The 17,791-nt window shown below is 37.8% G+C and overlaps 1 protein-coding gene across 14 annotated transcripts in view; it reads right to left on the bottom strand.

The window, feature by feature from the left end:
- Window positions 1-17,791, bottom strand: part of MACIR (macrophage immunometabolism regulator) — a 790,687-nt gene that overhangs the window by 765,106 nt on the left and 7,790 nt on the right. For 4 of the 14 annotated variants that reach the window (XR_014838457.1, XR_014838459.1, XR_014838460.1 and 1 more), the window contains exon 2: window positions 7,922-8,422. Coding sequence is in view for 9 of the 14 variants with exons in the window: in XM_013995002.3 (XP_013850456.1) it covers window positions 7,776-8,399 (624 nt within the window). In the remaining 5 variants the exon portion in view is untranslated. Of the gene's footprint in view, window positions 1-5,728; window positions 5,798-5,939; window positions 8,423-11,109; window positions 11,160-17,791 lie in introns of those variants that run through there. The other 10 variants (XM_013995003.3, XM_013995013.3, XM_013995009.3 and 7 more) reach the window with 5 other exon arrangements.

Genomic DNA, 17,791 nt, shown 5'->3' with positions numbered 1-17,791 from the left:
ACACACATATTTAAGATTTTGCAATATTAAATTATCCAAAATACTTAAATTTAAAAAGCAGTACTTTTATTTTAGTATATAGAAACTTTTTAAAGCAGTTGTGGGATGAATAAAGATATGGCAAATCAGGGTTTCAAAGACTTTTTATTACTGCTAATGGCTGCACTTTATTCAGCAACTACTATGTGAGAGGCCATTTTATATTACATATATTGTATCTCACAACAACTATGAAAGTTATTTTTCCCATTTCATCTTTTTTAAATGAAATTAGGCGTTCTCGCCATGGCACAGTGGGTTAAGGACCCAGTGCTGTCTCTGCAGCGGCTTGGGTTGCTGCTGAAGCAGAGGTTTGATCCCTGGTCCAGCACAGTGGGTTAGGGATCTGGCATTGCTACAGCTGTGGCATAGGCTGCAGCTGGGGCTTGTATTCAATCCCTGACCCAGGAACTTCCATATGCCATGGGTGTGGTCTTAAGAAAAAAAAAAATTAAGGCTTGTGATCAACCACATCCTCCAAATAAGTGGTAGAGTCAGGGTGGGTCCCTATAAAACTACAAAATCAAGATGGTCACAATTATAGGACATTATGTAAATGGCCAAGCATTTTAACTATTTCAACTTTTTTTGTTTGTTTGTTTACAGCAGGACAAGGAGAGAGGAACTGAGAAATAAGCTGTTAATTATTAAAAATTCTTTAAATTAAAAAAAAAACAAAAAACAAAAAACAAAAAACAGCTCCAAGACAATTCCATCTGCTTCTCTTCCCTCTCCTTCAGCAAAAAGTACTTTTAAATCCTAGAAAGAGGCCTGCAGGAGAGAATTCTGGGAGTGGTTACAGTGGCTAAACAAACTCAGTCCAGCCTAAATTTCTACTGAAGGAGTTGCCGGAAACCTCAGAGTCTCAGGAATATTGTTTTACCAAACAACATCCTTTAATCTTAAAAAAGAATGGGTTAAGTTTTGGATCTTGCAGAGGAGGGGATTCATTCTCTTCTGTACTGAGGAACAGTTAAAGCTGGAGAGAGAAAGCAAGCTAGAGTCCCTCCCCACTCTCCTGTGCAGCTAATTATCTGTGAAATCTCTGGACTGCCAGAGTCCCACAGAAGATGAGATAGTCCTTGAGACTAGGGAAGATAATTTAAGGTAAAAAGTTTGTTGAATTAAAAGAAATGCTAATTGTAAAATTTTATGTAGCAGTTTAAGGACCAAGATTTGAAATTTCACCGCTAAATTCTTCCCCAGAAAACATGGGCCTAAACTACAGGAGTGATTTCCTTTGCTGGAGATTTTGAGAGGCATAGGACTTCTGTCCAGAATTCTCTTCTGCCTGGGAGGCCCTCACCTCTGCCACCCACCTGGCAAATTCCCCTTCACCTTCAATGTCCAAGCATGGCTTCCTTGGTGAAGATTTCCCCACACTTAAGGTGAAATTAGTGACTTAGTCATTCATGTGCTCAAAAAAAATCTTAAATCTATGATTATTAAAACCATTCATTTGAAACTGCAACTATTTGTTCTTGACTATGGCTTTTGTGTTTACTCACCTTGTATTCCCATTACTTTTGTGCCTGGCACATATCACAATATTTGGTGGATGAAGAAATAAAGGTGGAATCACAAATTTGAAGGAGCATTAAATCCAACAGACAAACTATAATACTTTAGTCTCAATGGCTCTGTTTCAAACAAGGTTTTGTTTGCTTTTATACACCTTATAAAATCTATCATAGTTCTCTGAATATTCTGTTTGTAGCCTTATAAGATCACTACATCTGGTTGTCAATATACCAAGGAATTTCCTTTCATTACCAGTCACACCAAGTCTGGCCATGAGAAAGCTCTTCCAACTTTTCTATTCATAAATTAGGAACCATTACTATTTGCAGCATTTCCTATAATTTTTAAACAGAGTGACCTAGCCCAGTGGGAAAAGTCTTGTTTTCAATTGCTTATTATCTGCTATCTCTGTTCTAGTCAAAAGATTTCTCAAAAAACAACAAACAAAAACAACGAAAAAAAAAATTTTTTTAAGGGCCGCACTTGCGGCATAGGGAAGTTCCCAGGCTAGGGGTTGAATTGGAGCTACAGCTGCTGGCCTACGCCACAGCCACAGCAACGCAGGATCCAAGCTGCATCTGCAAACTACACCACAGCTCACGCCAACACAGGATCCCTGACCCACTGAGCGAGGTCAGGTATCAAACCCACATTCTAATGGATACTACTTGTATTCATTTCTGCTGTGCCACAAGGGGAACTCCCAAGGAAAATTTTAAAGAAAATCTGAAGGAAAAAAAAAAATCCATAATACCCAAATATTTATTTTGAGGGCTTGATGAGCAAGCGTTTAAGAAATGAATTTTTGGTGAAAACCAAAGTAGTTAGACAATGTTATACCAAATATAAATGTGGCCTTTTCCCCTTAAAAAAAATCAATCTGTCATGTTTAGTGAACATCCTTCTGACCTATGAGTGGATTACCTGATGTAGCCTACCAGAAAACAATATTCACAACAATAAATACCTAACCCTTTAAACATCTTCCCCTATAATTACATTAATTTCTCATTAGATGAGCATGTCACTAAAAATATAACATCAACGGAATAACAAAACACACTTTATAAATATTAGAAAGTAAAATAGAGAAAGCTACCAACAAATGCAGGGTTCTTGTTGGTTATTTCAGCAGATGATCTGTATTAGGAAATTTCTTAAGCAAGACACTTACCATATAGTAGTTTCATTTCTTATATAAATAATGGCAAGAATACACATTTTGAAATGTACTTCAGACCCTAAACAATTAAGGCAAATCTCTCAGTCATTCCCACCCCACATCATCCCAGGATAAAGGGCAATGCAAGAGAAAACAGATCACTGAAATATCCATCTATTTATCCCTCATAGCTCTCATCTCCCCTGCCCCCAACTCCAGAATTTCAGTGCTTTAACTACCACACCACCTTAAGTCTTCTATCCTAGAAAATGAGTCAGTCCATCTTAAAAGACCATCAAGGAAAAAGACGGCAGTGGCAACTGAATTATTGGCATGAACTGATGTTTCTCAGATTCAGTTCTTTGAAGATTCTGCCTCTCATGTATTTTTGACCTCTCCATATTTCCCCATAAAGTCACCTTCTTTCACCTTCTACACAGATCAGCAATGTTAAGTGAGCACATTCAACATGTAAGCCAAGCTGCTGACAGAAAAATGAACAAAATAGTTCTTCCCCAGATTTCAGTCCCATAGGATAACAGGTATGTCCTTGAAGGTGAATTCTATCTTAATCCTTTTTGTCCCCAGAATGTCTGCATAGTCTCATAGTCTTGGAGGCACCTTGTGAGTGAATTCTCCTCTGTTCTCTTGTGAGAAGACAGGGCCCAGAATGGTTTCCTCAAAAACATTCAGAACATTTTAAAATTCACACTATAAGACACTGCAGAGGGTGTAGTAGGCAAACATGTTTTATCTCCATTATAACATCCATCAATTCAACGGCAGCTGCCTAAAGTGCTGGGTTAAGAAAGATAATGAGGTCACATCTGGACTCAGAGAACATACGCTGATACTGATGGATTAGTGATGTCTGCCACATGCGTGGATGAGGAGCAAGGCGATATGCATGCTCAGTATTTGCCATCTCAACTCTAAGCCCTGAGCCAAAATCTGAATTTCAGCAAATTCAAGAACTTCTTAGGGGCAAAACATGGGCAGTAAGAAGTTCTTAGGCTTAACCTAACTGAAGCATTAGACCATAGACAGAGCATTCAAAGTCTTCCAAATATATATTTCCATGTATGATCCTTTCACATAAAAATTTGGTGATGAATACTCTTCCTGGTAAATTAAAGGTCAACATCAGGGACTCTCTGTTCCCCTTCTCTTTCCACTGGCACACAGTAAGAATCCTTTCTCAAGAGCATTCAGTAGCAACTTTTAAAGTGCCGCTAAACTTTTCCACAAAAGCCAAAACTTCAAAGCTCTTTGTCCCAGAAGCAACCCCAACCAGGATCACTGAAGGATTCCTAAGTCTGTGTAGCTACTCTCTTTCATTCCAGTAGATGCCGTGTTCTTCTGAGCTCCCTTTCCTCATCCTGTGTTCTCTCATAAATCTCTACATCAAAGACAACCCCAAGATCATGGGGACAACTTTTAGGACATTTGGTTTCACCCTTTTCCTCTGAAATCATTTAATAGAACCTAATAAAGTCATTTCACAATGATGAGATTACAAATTCAACATTTCCCTCCCACTAGGGTAAAGAAGTGATCCAAAAGCCCAGCCAACTCAAAATAAATCACACCATTCTTCTTTCAATTTGTTTCTAGCAGTGGTCTCCTCAGTAGAAAAATGCTTAATTTTTTCTACTGTAAAATGTCAAAAGATCCATCTGATAAATCTAAAGCAACAACAAAATAGAAGGTACATCATTAAGTGCTGACAAGCTCCACTTTTAGCTTTACGATCATACTTATTATAATTCCAAGGCAATCTTCCTCATTAAATTCCATTTCCCTAATCAAATCATATTGTTTAAAAAGGCAATCTTACTGGACACTTGCTGTCCTCTCTGCATTACAGTAACATAACATACAGTAACATCCTTGCTCTCTCTCCACCCCAACACTTCTAGAGCATTTATGCCATTTATAAACTGCCTGACAATGTCACCACCTCTTTTTTGTGATTGAGAATAAACCACTTAGGCCAGAGTCATTTCAAAGTTCCCTTAAAAAAATTTTAATGGTTATAATGGAATAAAACCTTTTCCAAGACAAAAGTATGTTAGAATGAGAAATTAAATAAAAATAAGTTGCTTTTCTCAAGATCTCAAGTAATAGTCTTTCTTCAGTGCTAGGCTGATTCATCTTGAGAAGTTAATAACTTAGGGTCTTCTTAAAGCTCCTCAAACTGAAATCCTGGAATGATTTAAATAAAAGGCTCAGGGAAGGAAAAGACATCATGAGCCATGCATGGGCATTAAAGGGCATAAGGAGAAATGGAGAGGACTCAGTGGGCCTCAGAGTGGTCTAGTGAGCCGGAGTCAGGAAGATGTGGGGGTTCTGAACAGGTTTATACTTATTCCATTCTTTTAGAGTCTTTTCTTTCCTGGCTTCAGGAGCCGTGGAACCTGAGGTACACATGCAGCCAGATGGAAGTTGAAGAGCAAAAAAGCTCATCTGAGAGTAAGACAAGGGCTGAAATTCTATTACTACTTTAATGATCAGCTGAGCCTCTAAAACATGGTATTTTTGCAAAAAAAAAAAAAAAAAAGATAATTTTTAAAAATACAGTTACGTGATAGTGCAGTGTCAAAAAGCCCTGTTTAGTATATAGATACTCAAATGAGCGAAAATGGAGGGAAAAAATAATTTAGAAATAGAAACTGTTAAAAGGCTAAACCTTTCTCTTGATAGGATACCACCACCTACTACAGGAGCATAAGCACAAAGTGCAGGGAAAGCAAGATTGAGGGAGTGACAGCATTCTGTGAACATATTTTGAAAACCATTGACCCCAAGTTTCAGAACTTTCTTTCTAGGAAACCAACCTTTAACTTGTACATCTTTACTAATGAAATAAGAGCAAACATGCCACCTCTTAAATATGCCTCATCATTTTTGCTGCAGCGTTTCACACCTGTCTTTAAGTAAAAACAAAACAAAACAAAAGAGCTACATACTTTTATTTAGCTGAAGAAATTATGTAGGCTCATGGGCAGAGACAGATCTCACAGTCATACAGTTGTTGACTGAACACGTATCATTGCCATGAATACATCCTTTACCCTAAAAAGTGATTGAGCACCAAAAGCAAAATTATTTTATTTTCCTTAACAAAAATGGAGTGTCAAAATAAGTGCTTAGGCAAATCCTAGAACAGAAACTGGCCTGTTGATGGTGGACCTCGTTAAAGCACAACACAACAATGTGTGTTTACACCACCCTTTTATTTCATAGTTAGAAATAATACAGTTCCACAGGGTAAATCATCAATAAATAATGGTGTTTAATCATTAAACGTAAAAATCCCAACTCTTTGGCATCTGACAGGATTCTATTTCTTGTCAAACTAATGACTGTAGAGATATAGTTAATCTTAGTGATCATTCGTCAATACAATATGTTACAAAGGTGCAATTTACTTTAAAATGTACAACAGCTGAAAATTTCCAGCCCACCAAGAAATATGATCAACTCAGTAAGATATGGGCCAACTTTCCCAAGGCTCTTTCACATGATTTGCCTCAGTGAAAGTATAATAAACATTGATTAAGAGTTCCTAGGGTTTTCTAATACTTATTCTGTTCTAAATAGAGTTTGTCATTCATTCCGGCTAAAGAAAAGTCACAACTGCACCAGGAATGAGCCACTAATTTAATTAAAAGGTGTTCTTATTTTATAAGTAAGATTGCTAACACCGTAGAAACTCACAGCCCCCGAAATAAAAACTAAAATAAGCAGGTCTAGGCTGCCAGAAATGCCAATTCAGTAATAAATTGCACCTTCAAGAGTCAAAAAAGAAAAAAAAAAGAAATAGAAACTTTTACAAAAGGTAAGTTACATACATTTTTTTTCAAAATATATTCAAGAATAGTTGAGCTGTATTTGTTACTAAAGCCAGGGCATTATTTCTTTAGCAACAAATTAAACCAGTGCAATTGACATAAATTGTTAAGTAATCCAGGATTAACCCATTAAAACTGTAGAAGCACTTTAGGCTCCAGCACTAATCCTAGAAACTGGAATTTCAATGCATGCCTGCCTGTGCTGCACAGAACTAAAACTGGAATGACCCGATGCCATGCTGAATGGTATCACTTCATACTTAGTTTAAGCATTCGATAGTAGAAATCATGAATTCCTCTATTAAAGTTCCATTCACTTACAGAACATTTAGATGCAAACAGTATTATGCCTATAATCCACAATTTAAAGAATCCTTTCCATTTTAAAGTTCCAGGTGAACTTTAAATTAGAAAATAAGCACTAAGGAAACTTTTTCAACTTATGAAAACTTCATATTGGAAACTTTTCGGAAAAGCTTCCCCCCCCCCGCCCACTGTAAAATAAATACTTTGTATCCCAAATTTAATTTTATTAAGACACACTTTAATAACGCTATAAAGAAATATTTTACAGCCATAGAGATCAATAACTTTCCATGCGGAAATAAAAAAATTCATTGCTCAATAATATTATTGAGGCAAGTGAAGAAAGATTATTCTCTTGTCAATCTGAAATGTTAATTTTTTTCAGTGCAAAACCAGTTATAAAATATTTAAACTCAATATTTAAAAATAAAAAGTGGTCCAATTTAGCAATGTTCAAGTTCTAAATTTCATAAAACAAATCATTACATACATTTTATAGTAAAATACAGAGATTAAAGAAGTACTTGAGTACTTAAGATATAAATTTCTAATGAATCATACCAAGTCAGCAACAACCAAGCAGATAACATTCCCAATTTGAGTATCAGAATCTTAAAGATGATATTACTGCACCAAAGCCTTTTTTTCCTAGCTAAAAAGCTATACAAACTAATGGTCAACATTCTGTTTTCCTTGCAGTTGCGTGCTCTAGAATGATTACCCCTCAAGTACCTGTTATTTCATTCCTGTATTCAAAATTTGATCCAAACAATGTTTATGTTCCAGGAATACCTAACTGATAGAACCATCTATAATGTAAAGAGTCCTGTACAGAGTACAACAGTGAAATTTTCTAGCCAAGTGTAAACTGATTTACACTCTCTGCAAGTCACTCATGTGTTATTCCTAGCAAACACACGGTCCCCTCTGAGGGTGAGGTGTTGAAGCTGGTACTGTAGCACTTCTGTGTCAGCTGGCTCCTTGATGTTCATTTTATCTAGATTGAGGTAGTCCAGAGATTTGGAGTGAGCCCTCTTACCTTTAAGAAGACAAAGAGGCAGAGGCCCATGGAGGGCCTTATAAGGTTCATAAGGTAAGGATTTAGTGCACTTGTCTCCTGAGCTAGGCATCCGCCTTCGCCTCCTGCCATTGACAGCTGGAATCTCGTATGGCTGGTAGTACCTACTTCTGGTTTTATACAAACGAGAGGAACGTGCAAGTCCTGCATCCAGCTGTTTGGAGCGCAAAGAAGGCACAGCTTCTCCCTTACTCTCTTCACCGCCTGTGCACTTCTGGGCTAACTTCAAGAGTTCCTCACCGGTTGTGAAGCCCACCAAATAGTTAGAGTCCATGTGGAGGATCTGGTAGCCTGACACAGTCCGGCGCATGGGCGAGCACGGCGTGCTGGAGCAGCGGGGCTTTTCCGCCTCTGCCTTTCCCGGGGAGCTTGCCTCGGCCACGGGCAAGGGCAGGCTGGTCAGGGTGCTTCTGGACTCTCCATTAACATCTACTTCCATCTTAGGCACCAGGCTGCACGCTCCTAAAAGCAGACAGACTCAGATTAGAAGAGTATAACACGCAGAACCTTGGGCCAAGCTGGATCGTTTACGGAGGCTCAGAGAGCATGAAATAACCCTGGCCTGAAAAACAGCCAGTGTACAATTGACAGATTTTTATCTATGTCCATTAAATGTTCCACAGCAGGCATGAAATGACTATTACTTCAAGGACTCAAAGGCAGGTTGAATTGAAGTCTGAAGGACCACTAAAAGGTTCAGACGGAGAAGCAAACAGAAAACAACAGTACTTTTCTAAATACAGTGCTCCATTCAATCACAGCTTATTCCTTGATGTGATTATTAAGCAAATCAAATACAGATCTCAAATGAAAAGCAATTAAAAATAACCATAGAGGAGTTTCCATCGTGGCTCAGTGGTTAACGAATCCAACTAGGAACCACAAGGTTGCGGTTTGATCCCTGGCCTTGCTCAGTGGGTTGAAGATCTGGCATTGCCATAAGCTGTGGTGTAGGTCACAGACGCAGCTCGGATCCCGTGTTGCTGTGGCTCTGGCGTAGGCCGGAGGCTACAGCTCTGATTAGACCCCTAGCCTGGGAATCTCCATATGCCACGGGTATGGCCATAGAAAAGACAAAAAAAAAAAAAATTCATGAGAATCCACAAAATATTTCCAACTTGAAAACTAAAATCTTTACATTTTCCACTATTTAATTTAAAATAAGTGCTCAGCTCTTCATACCTGCAGTTCTTTTCAGCTGTTTGAGGGGCATATGATAAAACATAAAAGCCAATCAATTTCTCCCAAAAATCCAATTTAGACCTAAATCTTGAGGGAAGATTCCCCTAAATCTTGTAAATGTTCCCCCTTCCATACCGCCAATCAATTATTTAAAAAAAAACACTTTGTAGTTTAAAAGTTAATCCTAAATCCAGTATGTCACGCCATATTTAATATTTAACATATATAAAAATGAGATATTATTTGACTAATTTTAAAATGTCACTGAATGACAGTTATTTTATTCTGCAATAACTTAGACATTGCACTTTTGAATAGTTTAGTAAATGGCAGAATAATTCACAATAGTAATATTATTTATTTTAATGATCATATTGCATAATGTGAAAAACCACAGTGACAAGAAGTACCACAGACAATGGCCAGGTTCCTAAAAAGTTGTAGATAAATCAAATTTCGGAAACTAAAATACTAAAGGAAACTGAGTGACAATGTCACTTCTGATAAACTTTATTTGATCTTCAATTAGAATTAGATAGCCCAGGGGTTTTTTTGTTGTTGTTGTTGTTTCTTTTGGCTACATCAAAGGTATGTGGAAATTCCTGGGCCAGGGGTCCCACAGCAGTGGCAATGCTGGCTCCTTAACTGCTAGGCCACCAGGGAACTCCAATAGTACAGTTTAAATGTCTCAGATCACTATTCAAAATGAAGTCAAATAATATGTCAAAAAATAACATGAGTTTAAGATTAAATACTGAAAAAGGCCACTATGTTAAATAATTCTTATGTATCCTTTTGTAAAACAAATAACTTTTTCCTAATTGAAGCATTTTTTAAAGTCTAGATATTCATTTAAAACTTAAGCAATCAGAAAGCTAAAAAAAGGGAGTTCCCTTGGTGACACAGTGGAAACGAATCTGACTAGTATCTATGTGGATGTGATTTCAATCCTTGGCCTCAATCAGTGAGTTAAAGATCTGGCGTTGCTGTGAGCTATGGTATAGATCACAGAAGTGGCTCTGATCCTGCATGGCTGTGGCTGTGGTGTAGGCCAGCAGCTGTAGCTCTGATTTGACCCCTAGCCTACCATATGCCTCGAGGGCAGCCCTAAATAGCCAAAAAAAAAAAAAAAAAAAAGGTTAAAAAAAGCCACAACTTTACTCCCTCATTTGCATGCTGTACTTTCTTTTCCTTCATTAGAAAAGAAATAAACAAGACTGTGAAGAAGTTACCAGATGCCACCCTGTCCTCACTAGGGTCCATACATCTATGGCACAACTGAAAACTAACATCGATAATGTATCCTGAGATAAAGCCAATGCCAAAGGGATCCAGAGAGTTTTGCTTACTTACTTTTTATTATAAATGTTAGATTATTTCTAATTTTTTTTCTTCTTCTTTTTTTTTTTTTTCTTTCTAATGGCCACACCTATGGCATATGGAAGTTCCCAGGCCAGGAATTGAATCTGAGCTAGAGATGGAACCTATGCCACAGCTACAGCAACATCAGGATCCTTAACCCACTGCACTGGGCTGGGCCAGGGATCAAACCGGCACCTCCACGGAAACAAGCCGAATCATTAACCCACTGCAGCACAGTGGGAACTCCAGACTATTTCCAATTTTATTTAACCAAAATACCCTAGTCCCTCAACACATCTATATTTAAAGTAATCGGCTTTATCCTATTTTATTAATGTGAAAATAAATTTATATTTGATTGTGTAATTTATTACCCTATTGGGAGTATGGAAAGAGTAGGTGACTACCACTTACACGGATATACATACAAAAAGATTTCTGAAGATTTCTCATCTAATTAATTTTAGAGAGCCATATGAAGCCTCATCAGATTTTATGCCGAACAAACAAAGGTTTAAGCCAAATGACAAGTTAATCTTTCCTTTCTCACTAATTCTATAGTCCAGAAAGGGCACAAGAGGACAGATCTAAGGCCTTCAACATACCTAACCTGACAGGCAGCTACAGGTGGGAAGTGTTTTTCTGATACTTCATTCTGAAAGAGAAGGAGAGGAGGGTCAGTGAGGCCTAAATGATCACGGCTGTGGAGGAAATAGAGCACACACAAAACAGGCACCCCACCCAAGGAGTTATCCAGGTGGTGACACTCAAGCAATCAGTTCACGGGAAGTGACACAGTGGTCTAGGTAGGTTTCTTCCAAATCCTGCAGTCCATGACAGACCATGGCTTTCTACCAGCTATCTTACTGTATTCTCATTTGGTATATTATAAACATCCTAAAATCCAGGAAATCACACCTCACCCATTCTGAACTGGGTGATAATTCAATTAGGAGCTATGCTGAAAGTCCTCTTATTTGCCTGTCAGTATAAAAATTGCTAAGCAAGCTAACAGGGTACAAAGTCACAGGAAAAAAGAGTGGGCACTGGCTTCTCTGGTCAATAGGATCATCAAAAGTCTGTTCTCTCACTAAGCCAACCCTGCTACATCAAGGAATTCTTAGCATCTCTGCAAGTTGAGGATAATGGGTGACTGGACACAAAAGTTTGAGGGAAAAAGTCAGAAACGATTTATCATCTAGAAAATAAGTACCTAGAAAATTAGAAAAGTGAGGAAAGTAGGTGAGGCAATTTATAAAAGTCAAGATTGATGTGATGTGAAATAGACCCTATTTTAGATGAGTTACCATCACTGGTTAAGTTTCCAGCAGCCAGTAACACCATAAAAAATATCACCTGGCATGGACAAAACTATTCAAAAGGATCTTCAAACATCTACCTGATAGATAATGATTTAACCTAGATTAAGTAAAAGATACAGTTTAAGAACCCTGGAAATTTCAACCAAGCAACCTACCCTACTTTAAGAAAACCTACTATGCTTTACTGAGATAAACAACACACTTTTTGTAGAAAACACTACTTAACCAGAAAGTTTAAGAATAAGCATTTCTAATATTCTCTAATAAAAATCTTCAAACTAATAGCTATGGTCAATACGCTATATAAAATTTCTGAATGAGAGTCTTACTGTACTAGAACATGAAAATGCTTTTTTTAAATATTACAGGAGTTTCCATTGTGGCGCAGTGGTTAACGAATCTGACTACGAACCATAAGGTTTCGGGTTCAATCCCTGGCCTTGCTCAGTGGGTTAAGGATCCGGCATTGCCGTGAGCTGTGGTGTAGGTCACAGACGCAGCTCGGATCCCGGGTTGCTGTGGCTCTGGCGTAGGCTGGAGGCTACAGCTCTCATTAGACCCCTAGCCTGGGAACCTCCATATGCCACGGGAAGTGGCCCTAGAAAAGGCAAAAAGACAAAAAAATTTAAAAATAAAATAAATAAATAAATATTACATACATAACAGCTGCTACCTGCTGGACTTAAGCTGAGTAACTCTAGGGCTGGAAAACTGTACTTTTTAACTATAAAACATCAGTACTTCTGCTCCAAACAATTGCATATTCTCAAAACTAAGAGCTCTTTGAGGTGGTTTCATAGTCTCTACAGTGTGCTGTCCTATGTACAAGAATATCTTCAGATCTTGACTCATGCAGGAATGTGAATGGTGCAACCAGGACTCTGCAGATCCCTTACAGATTTTTTAAAAATGATCCTTTGTACTTATATTTTGCTCTTTAAGAACATCTACTGTGCGGCACTAAGAAAGCTATGTGGAGGCTAGCTGATTGACAAGTAAATATTTCATTTTTAGCTGGATAGAGTGCTGCCTAAGTAGCATAACCTTCCATTCTTCAATGTGACAAAAAAAAAAAAAAAAAACTTTTTATGATCTTAAATTGCCAAGAATTTTCTGACAGGATTTACACACTGGAGCAAGATCCCAAGAACAGCTGTACCATCAACATTTAGTTATCTTTTAAATAGGCAGAAGTGGTGAAGAGGAAGTCTAGGTACCCAATTCCAAAAAAGCAGGGATGGAGTTCCCGTCATAGTGCAGCAGAAACAAATCGGATTAGGAACCATGAGGTTGTAGGTTCAATCCCTGGCCTGGCTCAGTGGGTTAAGGATCTGGTGTTGCCTCAGCTGTGGTGTAGGTTGCAGATGCGGCTCAGATCTGATGTTGCTGTGGCGGTGGTGTAGGCTGGCAGCTATAGCTGCAATGGGAGCCCTAGCCTGGGAAGCTCCACAGGTGCAGACCTAAAAAACAAATAAAATAAAATAAAATATTTTTTTAAAAAGTGGGGTGATGCAAAAGACAATAATGATTGAAAGGTCTCAAAGTCAGCATACCTTGATTTATAGATATCCAATAATTTGCACTGCAGAAATTCTTATTAAAAGGCATCCAGCTGGAAACTTAGCTGCCCAGACTACATCCACACAGCCTATGGAAACTCAGCTGCCCTGACTACATCCAGAGACAGCCTGTGTTAGTCATCTATTCCTATTTTACCGTGAAAACTCTGCTTAGGGTTTGCTATTTTTAACAATATTCATAACTAAGCATTTTGTTTTATATTTTAAAATACATCTCATATCAAAAAAGCATACAGCAAAGATAAACAATTACAAAGCACTCTTGAAAGTCTGTGCAACAGGCAGCACTGCCACCAAATCTATAAGAATAAATATGAACTGAGAAATCAGGTCCAAAGCTAACTTCTGCACTGCAGAGCACCTCAAGTCAGAGACTAACAATATGTACCCTTACTGCTTCCACTAATGTTTTTTTGTATATAGTTGAAAGCAAAAATAAAAACTAGAAACAGAAAACAGAAAGTATTATTAACAGAAGCAGCAGTATTTGTGAAATAGAGACTCTAGAACAGAAAATGCAACAAGCATTAAAAAAATTAATGTGTAATTGAACAATCCTTTTAAAACTGAGTTTCATAAACAAGCACCAGGAACAACTATAATTTCTTTAAATGACACCTACGGATCTTCAACATCAAATTCCCTCACAATCCTATCAGGAAAAATGGCACTTAAATATATTTATACAGCATATGAAAGACCTGGCAATGCTGGTAGGTCCCACCCTATTTCTTTGAAATGTATGAGAATTCAAAACTGTACAAACCTAGACAAGGAAACACTTTAGCATTTAGTAAAAAAATGCACACAGTGTACATTCTAAAAACATCAGGTACAGCCTGCAATTGTGAAGTTTGGCTGAAACTAAAGTAAACAGTCTAAACCACAACACACAAGTAGGCAAACCTGGTGCACCAAGAGCACATTCAGAAGACTGTGACTATATGGAATCTACTCAGATCTGAACACCCTCCAAGAGACCAAACTTCCTATACACTTGGCACCAGAACCAACATTTTGAAAATATAACCTAGATGCCTCAGCTCCTTAAACCAGCTCTGAAAATAGCTGGTAAGTTTCACAACTGCTATAGAAAGAATTCTTTTTGAGAAGTACTGCATTCTGGGAATTTTTTTTTTAATCAGGCTTATCAAAAAATTCACCAAACAGCTCCATATGCTTCAACTGCTTTTAGCAACACACAGCAACACCCCTTAAGATAAAACAGATATAACTGTCTTAAATATACTGAACAAAAAATGTCATCATGTGAATAAAATCCTTTTCAAGAGGTACCTGAAAAGAACCATTCAGAATAGAGTCATTCCCTGAAAAATGGAGTCTTTCCTAAGTATGACTATTATCTAGAACCATCTAGTTTTAATGTCAGAATCCGCTAGGAGTTCACCTACCCAGAACCTTCAGTCAGAGAAGAGGACACTTAGCTGCGAAGGAGGGGGCCTGCCCAGAGCCAGGCCTGCAGTTCCAGGCCTCCCTGCTCTAAGCCCAGGGCTCCGTCAGTGTCATCATGCTGTGTTTCTAGCACATGGTTCTCAACTTGCCTGAACACTAACACATTTGAGGAGCTTCAAAAAAGACTGATGTCCCAGATTTGTGATTTAAATCAACAAGGGGGTACTCTTGGCTCTGAGACTGTTAAAAGATTCCCCCAGTGATTATAATATGTAGACATGTTTGAGAACTTGTCAGATAAAACTTATCAGACAGAAGAATTTCACTCCTGTAAGTTCTTGCGGTCTTTTTCTTAATCAGTAATTAAAGTCACATTAGTGAATACAACTTCTGGCAGCTTCCAGTCGCTAACAACCCATCCCTAAGGCCTTTTAATCTACTGTTTCTAATCCACTATGGGCTTAAAAAGCATCTGCTAACCAAACACGTTAAAGCTAGATATAAAATAAAAATAAATCTGCACTGAATGAGAACTGGGCCCCTTCATCTGCACACACTTTGGTAGAGTTAGCTTCTTAGAAGCCTCAGTCAGGTGCAGCCACTTTGGAAAGTGGATTGACAATTTCTTATAAAGTTAAATAAAACATTTACTAAACAACCTACCTACCCTACCTGTGATTATTTACCTTAAAAAAATGAAAATGTATGTTCACACACAGACCTGAACATGAATGTTTATTAACAGTTTCATTCATAATCAGCAAAAACTGGAAATGATCCAAACACCCATCAACAGAGTAATGGATGAAGAGACTGTGGTCCATCCATAAAATAGAATATCAGCAATGCGGAGGTGCAAACTAGGATTATGAGAAGTGAAAGAAGCAGGTGGAAAATGTTATATATTGTATGATTCCATTTATATGACATTCTGGAAAAGGTATAACTACTGGAACAGAAAACAAGCAATAATGGTTGCCAAGGGCTGAGATCGGGAGGAGGGGGCAGACTACAAAGGGCACAAGGGAATTTGGGGCCAGGGTGAAAATATTCTATACATTGACTACACTGGTCATTATATAAATGGATACATTTGTCAAAATTCAGGGAATGATACACCTTAAGAGGGTGAATTTTACTGTATATAAATTATACTTCAATAAACCTGATTTTAAAAATAAAAGAAGCCTGTCACATATTTTCAAATTCTTGATGGTCTCACAAGTTTAAAAGTTCTTTTAAAATTCTGATACTGACTAATCTCAGAATCAGAAGGAATCTTAATGGTTGTCCAATCTATATTTGAACATCTTAAATAATAGGTAACTCACTACCTCTCAAGTTGGTTCATTTCTCCTTTTGAAGCTCTGCTAGGATGTCTTTTTTTTTTTTTTTTTTTTTGTCTTCTGTCTTTTTTCTTTTGAGGGCCGCGCCCACAGCATATGCAGGTTCCCAGGTTAGGGGTCAAATCGGAGCTGTAGCAGCTGGCCTACACCACAGCCATGCCAGATCAGAGCCATGTCTGCAACAGCTCACGGCAATGCTGGATCCTCAACCCACTGAGCAAGGCCAGGGACTGAACCTGCGTCCTCATGGATACTAGTCAGATTCATTTCCATTGAGACACGAGGATAACTCCTAGGACGTCTCTCTCTCTCTCTCTCTCTTTTTTTTTTTTTTTTTTTTTTTTTTGTCTTTTTGCCATTTCTTTGGGCCGTACCTGCAGTACATGGGAGTTCCCAGTCTAGGGGTTGAATCGCTGTAGCCGCCGGCCTACACCAGAGCCACAGCAACGCAGGATCTGAGCCACTTCTGTGACCTACACCACAGCTCACGGCAATGCTGGATCCTTAACCCACTGAGCAAGGCCAGGGATCGAACAACCTCATGGTTCCTAGTCAGATTCGGTAACCACTGAGCCATGGTGGGAACTCCCGGATGTCTTTTTGATTTATATATATAACTACATCTATAACTATAATATGGAGAGAGAGATACAGAGACATACTCCTGTAGCTTCCACGCATTGCTCCTAGTTTCGTGCTTTCAGTTGAATGAGTGAATGACTCAGCCACATCATTTCTTAACCAATATCCTCTAAAAGTACTTTGTATTTAGAGTTCTCAAATTTCTTGGTTTTTTTTTTCCCTCAAAACTGAAAGTTTTCATTATGCTACCATTTTTTTAATGTCTTAAAATACATTTTCATAAATTTGACAGGCTAGATCTGCTAAATGAAGCAACAGTGTTTGTTTTCCCCATCATTCTTCTCAATCATTCTGCTACTAACTAACTTGGAAATTATTTATTATGAAACTGCTTTTTCAAAAAATTATGACCATTCTACGCAATTCAAAACAAGGACCTACAAAGATATTAGCCAAGTAGAATAACATACCAAAGCATCAACTCACACTAAGATAAATTTTTTAAATGCGGAAAATATCATCATTAAATGTTTCCCCTTCAAAGACTTGGAGCCACACAGCCAACTGTGTCAGCCCAGATACAGAGACACACTGAAAAAAGACAACTAAAAGGAAGACAGCATTGCCTATTTTTAACAGTTTAAATTCATGGTGTGATAAAAGGAATGTCACACCTGCTGTGAACTGCCAAGACTAAGCGAAAACGATGTTCCTTTCAGTCACCTGTTTGCTATTCTTTACGTATGATAATACAAAATGAGACTTTTTGAAACTATTTCACCAACCTTTGGAGATTAACATTTTTACTGAAATTTCTCTGAAATTAGAGCAACTACCACTTCCCTACTGTCTTTCAAAACATTATTCCATAAAACATCCTTTATCTCATAAGAATAAAAAAAGAATCTACCCAATCAAAAAGTCAGACATTTCAAACATTAGCAACATATACAACATCAACATTTTGTAACAATAATTTCAGTCTCACCATTAAAACTTTCATAAGCATAGTATACATATTTATAAAAATGTGCCGACATTTTG

This window comes from Sus scrofa, chromosome 2 (genome assembly GCF_054392235.1).
Source record: "Sus scrofa isolate SSC_HxYL_T2T_F1_AM1 chromosome 2, Sscrofa_HxYL_maternal_Yorkshire_Landrace_v2.0, whole genome shotgun sequence".
Lineage (NCBI taxonomy): Eukaryota > Metazoa > Chordata > Mammalia > Artiodactyla > Suidae > Sus > Sus scrofa.
Note: the sequence above shows the minus strand (reverse complement) of the source record. Positions and strands in the feature narration are given on the sequence as shown.